The following is a 7,671-nucleotide window of genomic DNA, read 5'->3' as shown; positions in this document are numbered from 1 at the left end:
ATGAACTTCAAGTACAGTACTTAAGGAGAGGGATATAATGAAAATAAGCTTTAGGAAGATCAACCCTAACACACTTTATGTATAAACTAATACAGAGGCAGAGGATTTGTCAGGGAGCAGTTGACAGAACATTGTCTTGGGCTAGAGGAGGGGCTCAGTACCTGGCCAATTACACAAAACAAAGGGTGCATCTACAGTGCCAAGGTTGGAGCCAATGTCTGTATTGTGGCTTCAGTCTATGTAACTGGGTGATCTTCTTGGATTATAAGAAAACCTTGGATAAGTGAAAGGAGAAGGTGGTTGGAGCCAATCATTGAAAGAGTTCAGTAGAAAGAAAAGGTCGGGGAGTAGGAGTAGATGTGGAGAGGATATTTGAAGTAGTTTGTGGAGTCAAGACAGGATAATGAAGTGAGGATCTAGGGGAGCTGGTGGACCAGGGCAGATGATGAGGCGAGGGGATGAAACGTGTTCATGACTTTGGACATTATAATTCACCTTCAAAGCACAGCCCCTGAGAGTTCTTATGGTAAATTTTGGTAAATGTTTCCTGCTCACTGTAATATCTAAAAAAAAATAACTGTTGATAGTGGTAACATTAAAATATTTGCACAGTAGAGTCCTTAAGAGTCTTTTACAGTAAGATAAGACACACATTTGTGGTTCTTAACCATTTTGCCTTGTAAAAGCTTATTTGTTTTTATTTTATTTTTGGTAGGTTTGCAGTTCTTGTGGCATAGAATCTTAATACCACTGTTGTGAACTTAGATACCCTGGTGTCAGGCTGCCAAGGTAAGACTTTTCAAACAGGATGCTGCTTGTTTCAGTTACCACATCAGCACAGACCTTAATGATCAATAACAATTTGAAAAATGTTTCCATTGATGAAATTTTCATGACTTGCCTCTACAAAAAATAGAATAATATATTTGGCAATGCTTGTCCAATGCTCACAATCAAGAAGGAATCCCGGAAGGCTTTGTGAAGGTTTTTGTCGAAGTCCTGGCTGCTGATGGTGATCAGTGTGTTTGGGAGGTGGTGCATTGATTTTATGTTTTATTACTGTAGTTACAGCCAAATGATTGAATAGCATTCTAATTTCCAGGGCCTTATTTCTCAATCACCTTTAGCTTTTGAAATGTTTGTTCACACATTTTCAGATGAAGCATCTGAAACTTAAAAGAATTAGTAGACTTAGTTAGCCAAGTTCATATGCCTAGTAAGTAATGGAGCCAGGAATTGGCTCTTGATCCTCTTTTTATTTGCTAATTTTTCTTTGTATGTAATCAGTGGCAATTATAATTATAAAATTATTGAGATTATATGAGTGAAAAAGGATTATGATACTTGTTATATTCCCAAATTGGCATAAATCTTTAAATACTTTTAAAAACATCATTGTTTATAGAAACAGAGAAATCTTGGTAGAGATCTTCCTTCCTTCATATAAAAAATAATAGTAAAAAGTGAAGAAGAAAACAGAATTGGAAATCACAAAACCAGGGGTACCTCACCATTTACCAGCTGTGACCACTGAGCAAGTCTCCCAGGTACTCTAAGCTATCAATTATGGGATTAATGACAACTTCTCAATGAATGCAAGAAACAGATGCTAAAATACGGGGCCATGCTTTGTACATGTCAAACATCATGTGAGTAGTCATCTATAACAAAACATAATTAGGGTTTTATTCCCTATAATATATTTAGAAAGCAAATGTGTGGAGTTTACTTATAATAATGGTAGAAGGACAGTGTTACCATTTCAATCTTAGAACTTTCTGGAAATAACATGCTGCTTCTAGCTTACAAAGCAGATATCATTGTCATACTCTCTCTAGGATTCCATGTTTATATGGTTATAGTAAAGATTCTCTTGTTGAAGCTGTTTTTTTCATTCAACTGGGAACCTGGCACTATATTGTCTGGTGAAGTAGATACTAGTCACATGTGGCTACTTAATTAAAGTTTAAATTTTGGCTTCTGGGTTGGACTAGCTATATTTGAATGGTTGCTGAGATCCTGCTGATATTTTTCTTCTTCTAGTGAGGTTGTAACTTAGAAGATCCCTCTTGGCACAAGGTCTGGCTTGTGCACTATTTTGCAGTGGTACTGGGGTCTGATGAGTAGGGCCCATGGAATAGCCATGGAGCTGAAGCCTGAGCAAAGGAACATTTGGAGGGACTATAGAACTCTGGGGTCTGGGGGTCAATAGCGCTGGTACCTGGGGCGCAGGCATTCCCACTGCCACATTGTTTTTGAGGTAAGGGTGCTTGTGAAGTAAGCTGGGGAGGCACAAAAGAGTACATAGGCATGTGCTTGTTCAAGTGGCTCAGGGGTCAGGATAGGGCCTATTCTCTATGGTAGCTGAGCTGGTGACAGGAGAGGTGTATATGAGGGCTTAACTTTAGGGCCTGGAGTCTGAATTAGCTTGCTATGGTATCTGAGATGTGGACAGGCCCAGTGTGGGCCTGTAGAGCACCTGCAACTCGTCTCAAGAGCAACCGCTGCTTGACGTTGGAGCGAGTGGGGGTGTGCAGCTGTGCATCTCTGAGATCCCCCAGCAGAAAGAGCTGTTGGTTAGCTCAGTGGCAAGAGATGCCAGTGTTTTCTGCCAAGCAGGTTGCTGGGGACCAAAGTGGTTCCCACCCATCGTGGTGGGTATCAGTAGCCTCTGCCTTTCTTTGCACCTGTCTCTTTGGCATCTTGAGACGCCAGTATTGCCAATAATGCTCTCCTTGTGGATCCTCTCGGTTTTTGCCCTGTTTTGTGACTGCATATTCCTTAGTGGGTCCTTGAGCCCAGTCTGGCTACTTTCGATTTGTGAATAGCTTTCTATATGTATTATATTCTATATCCTGTGGGAGGATGAGGGTTGATATCTCCTTCTGTCCCATCTTGCTTATGTCACTGGATATTTCAATGGCTCTTCATTTGAGTTTCCATTTAGTTCATTATGATAGGCTGGCAGCTTGCTCTTGCTCTGTATCTCCTCTTTAATATGCTACTGAGAAAAAAGAGCACTTGGGATAAATTCAGTTTCCTTATTTCTGAATACATGAGATTGTTTAGGAAGGCTAGAATCTCAAACTTTATGTAGCATGTTGAACTGCTATTGAACATTGTAACACAAAAAATTCTAAGCCCTGGGTTCACATTGGAAAATACCAAAGATATGCTGCCCTGAGACAAGAAAATGAACTAGATAGAAGGCTTCTAGGAGACCTTTCCGACTTTGTGAGCTTTGAATTTTGTTGTCTGATAGCGTATACTCACCAGCAGCCACTCTACATATTTGTTACTGACAGAAGTTAATAATCAAAGAAAATTTTCTTAAAATATAACAAAGATTTGGCAATTCCTAGGAGACATAATCCTGGACAAACCATGGATAGGCAAGACATTTATTCACTTATATGATCTCGGTGCAACATGTTTTTACAGCTTAAATGGTAAACTCACAACTGATCTAAACAAACTTTTTACAATGTGCAATACATGTAGGAATGTTAATTCAATATGATACATGTCACACATCTCCCAAATCTCTCTCCTGGCTATTTTATTTATTGGAATACACAAGTCAATATTACCATAGAAACCAAAAGGTAAATTCCACTAATTCATCTATTAACCTTGTTTATACTTTTCTGAAGGTTCTTAGGTGTCTAAGAAATTTTTTAGGTGTCAGTTCAGAATGCTGACTTAGGGGCTGTAGAAACAGAAGACAAAGCTGTCATATGATCAAATGAAATTGGACTGGCTTCTTCAGGTAAGGGGTGAAATTGATAGAAAGATCTTCCACATCATTTGAATGTAACAGATATTCTTAAATATTAACCCATATCCTGTTAGAATTCATATATCTTCCTCGCTTTTCTTACCTGTGCTCTCAGGGTAACTGCTAGGTTTATTAACCATATTTTGCTTCTACACAGCTAAATATTTTATAGCATTCAATTATAAAGGCAAATATCAAAAAATATCTAGGACAATAAACAAATTATGTATTACAGTAATTGTAGTCTCATACCTTCCTATGAAGTCCATGTTTTTAGAAAAATATATTATTGCATAACCACAGGCACTCAGATTTCAGCACATTCTTACTTAAAACAGTATATACAGTCCTACTGGAGTCAGAGTATACTACAGATCCACTCGGGGGGTTGGGGTTGAAGGTCCCAGACGTACAGCAATATATGTACACACTCCTATATCACATCTCTTGGCAGAGGCTTGCTTGTTTTCTCAGCTTGCATCAAGGATCTCTCATGCCAGTGAAGGGGAACACAGGACACGCAGGTGAAAATGTTCTGTCCTAGGCTGCTTCCTCAGCAGAGCAGTCGATGCCCGCATAGGTAAACTTCTCATAAAGCGTGGTGTTCACGTAGGTCTGGAAGAGCAAGATTGGTTCAGACACAGGCAGCCTCAGCTCTGCCTCTGCAGGGGCAGTAACGATGATACTCTAGTTTTCTTTGCTTGTTTCAATTCACATCCTAGATCTTTAGGGACACTTTCCTGTCCTCAATCTCTCTATTGTATTTGACTTTTTTCCTGAAAGTGGATGTCATATGCTTCCTGTCCTTAGTCTTTGAGCTTCTGTTTCTCATGATTTCTCAATGCTCCCCCTGAAATAAGTTCTCTGGGGCTTCTTGCTCTGTTCATGTGTCCCAGGAGTGATCTTACCCATATTACTGGTTAAATTACCACTCGGGCTTTGGTGAAGCCAAAATCTGTTTCCTAGATTTACTTAGCTGTATCAATCTGGGGCTCAACAGACAACTACCTTTTAAAAATATTGATAGGATTCCTGATCCTCCCTTTAGTAACCTGTAATCTAGACTTGATTATCTACTTGCTGAGTGTCATTCAGCAAGTTACTTTTACCTGAGTGTGTTTTTTCGCCTACAAAATTAAAGGGTCAGCATATAGGCCCAAGATTCTTTCTAGCCCCAATAGGGTAAGTCTGTGTTGTTCTAGCCTGTATATGACTTTATCTTGTACACAAATTTATTTCCCTCTAATTGTAACTTCCTTGGAATTGGGGGGCACATCCTTTATATCCCTATATTATCTAAGAACTCGTTAAAATCGTATCCGTGATTTTTGATGAATCGCCCTCAGTGCTTCAGGAACTCCAATTAAAGAGTTCCTGCTTCAAAGTGTCCACTCACCTTTCGTTCTTCTAACATTCTGTTTAAGGACACCAATATCTGGGCAAATGAAGGCCTCTCGTAGGGCTTCTCCCGCCAGCATTGTCTCATTAGATCATACCTTTGAGAACAAGAAGTTTAAGGGTTAACTCTGTGCTTCAGTCCTGGGTGTGTCTTAGTGTGGGGCAGGAAGAGAGGAAAGAGAATTAGCAGAAGATGAGAGCACAGCACCCGGAAGTTTCCACTAGGCTTCCTGGCTCTCTATCCACATCCCTTCTCCTCCACCCTGAGTGCTATTCCTGCAGGATCTTGGTTTCCACTATTCGGATCATCCAGAATGAACTGTTCTATGTGTGGAGCAGCATTTCTCTTAGAATACTACCTCTCAGAATGGGAGTGTGTCTTGTAAAATGCTACCCTGGCATCTTCCTCTTAGAGGCAAGACTCTCAGAAGCCCTGTCATTAAAAACAAAAGGCTCCAGGGTCAAAATGGCAAGCAGGCCTACTGTGGCAGCATCAGGATGGTGGCTGGATGGTATTCACAAATGGTATTATAATGCTACAGGATTTAATGAGCTGGGGTTAATGCGAGATGATACAATGTAAAAGAAGCCATAGAAGGCTTCCTGAGGACCTTTAGAATGACAGGGTGTTTTGCATCAAGAGAGCCCTGGACCAGACCATGAGGCATCAGATCTTGCCTAAAGAGCAGGGAACAAAAATAGGAAGAGGATAATATCAAAGAGGTCATTCAGGAAAGAAGACTGGAAAAAAGCAGTAATCGTGTGGTTGAAATCTGTGGACATAACAGTCCTCGTAGTATTTTTACAAAATTGGTTAAGCCTGAAGCACACAATTTAAAAATCATTTGGTCTGCATGTATATTAGTTTAAATAAATGTCTATCACAATAATAAAGGCCTGTTTAATTAGGTGTGATGGACTAAATGTTGGGCAGTCACCTCAGAACCAGGAAACGGTTCACAGACACCAGACACCAAATCCACTGGCACCTTGATCTTGGATCCCAGCCTTCAGAATGGTAAGAAATATGTTTTGGCTTATAAACCATGCAGTTTATGGTACTTTGCTATAGCAGCCTGAACTGACACCAGGCTTAACATGAAGCCCTCTCAGCTTGCCTGACCACAGAGCTCCCTTCCCCTTGTATTATTTATTTCTTGCAAGACACTAGAAGATGTGCTCTCTGTGGTCAGAACCTCTTGTGTTATGCAGCTCTCTGGGACATGCCCTAGACGTACAGAAGCAGCATGTCTAGGAGTGGGCCCAAGACCCCACATACTGAATAAATGCCTTGAGGAAATCTTAGGTACACAAAAGGCTATCAACTATCAGTCAGTTACAGATACTAGAATGATTTTACTGTAACACATTTCTTTTTTCTTTTTTTTTTTGTAACTCATTTCTTAATGATGGGAGTTAATCTCCTATGGAATGACTCTCACAAAGTGATATCTGAGGAACTTTGTCTACTAATGGTCCAAGTACATCCAGGTTTGCCCCTATGGCTTACATGTATGCTATTATTAATAGTTTTCATTCTCACAAAGTGGCATAGTCTGGACAATAAATTACTTGTTCAATCTAGAGCCTCTGAAATCTCCATGCAACATTAAAAAATTCTATGCATTTATTTCAGATGTTGTCCTTCCTCATTTCAGTCTTGGCAAGATTCATACCTTAAAATCCTCCTAGATTTCTATGCTTGGAAAACTACTCCTGCCTCTCCATTATGTAAAGGTCTTAGTATAGAAGTACTCCTTTTCTTCAGCTCTCTGGGGTCTCTATGCAGTGTGTGTTGATGGGTGTGTAGGTATCAGTGACTTCTTCATTAGGGTGGACCTGTCCAAGCTGCACAGGAGGAAGGTTGAGATAGAGCAGCCCTCAGGGTGAGGCCTGACTTACACCTCGTCGTCACAGTTCAGGGGCTTCTCCAGCCTGTAACCCTGGGGCAGCTTCTCATAGAGTTCTGCACAAGTCATCCCACAGTAGGGGGTGCCACCTGAAAGATAAAGTGGTGTAGCTTTGAGTCCCTCAGGCATAGCAGGCAGTGCATCCTGACCCAAAGCCAAGAGGTGAGGAGGGAGACAGGCTATCAGCGAGGTGAACACCTGCTCTGCACCAGGCTGGACTTGCAAGGCAAGAGTGCACCGAGGTGCGACCATTCCTTCAGGGGAAGCCCTATTACTGACTGAGCTATTTTTCTTCCCTAAGTCTGCCTATATGAAGAACAGCTGCTGTGCCCACAGGATTTTTCTAACTGGAAAGTCAGTAGTTATGGAATTCCTATTTTATCAATAATAGCTATTGTACATTTTTAATTATAAGATTAATATAGAAAAACTTGGGATACAAAAATAAGGGAAAAATCATAATGGTTCTTATTATTTTTTCTGTGTAATGCCTTAGTTTTCTTGAACAGTTAAGTATAAAATTGTAGAAGTAAACAATTCTGATACCCTTGCACAAGCAGAAACAACCTATGAAGTTCCTGGCCA

General features: G+C 40.4%; 1 protein-coding gene and 1 pseudogene across 2 annotated transcripts in view; one reads left to right on the top strand and one right to left on the bottom strand.

The window, feature by feature from the left end:
- Positions 1–3,387: 3,387 nt before the first annotated feature.
- Tek (TEK receptor tyrosine kinase) overlaps positions 3,388–7,671 on the bottom strand; it is a 109,742-nt gene continuing 105,458 nt past the window's right edge. For both annotated transcript variants that reach the window (XM_027930966.3, XM_027930967.3), the window contains exons 21-23: positions 7,079–7,175; positions 5,175–5,274; positions 3,388–4,393 (exon numbers count right to left, since the gene is read on the bottom strand). In XM_027930966.3, coding sequence (XP_027786767.2) covers positions 4,319–4,393; positions 5,175–5,274; positions 7,079–7,175 — 272 coding nt within the window. In that variant the 3' untranslated portion in view covers positions 3,388–4,318. The remainder of the gene's footprint in view (positions 4,394–5,174; positions 5,275–7,078; positions 7,176–7,671) is intronic.
- LOC114089108 (cytochrome b-c1 complex subunit 7 pseudogene) lies at positions 5,643–7,066 on the top strand (annotated as a pseudogene).

The sequence above is a fragment of the Marmota flaviventris genome, chromosome 13 (assembly GCF_047511675.1).
Source record: "Marmota flaviventris isolate mMarFla1 chromosome 13, mMarFla1.hap1, whole genome shotgun sequence".
In the NCBI taxonomy this organism is placed as follows: Eukaryota; Metazoa; Chordata; class Mammalia; order Rodentia; family Sciuridae; genus Marmota; species Marmota flaviventris.
Note: the sequence above shows the minus strand (reverse complement) of the source record. Positions and strands in the feature narration are given on the sequence as shown.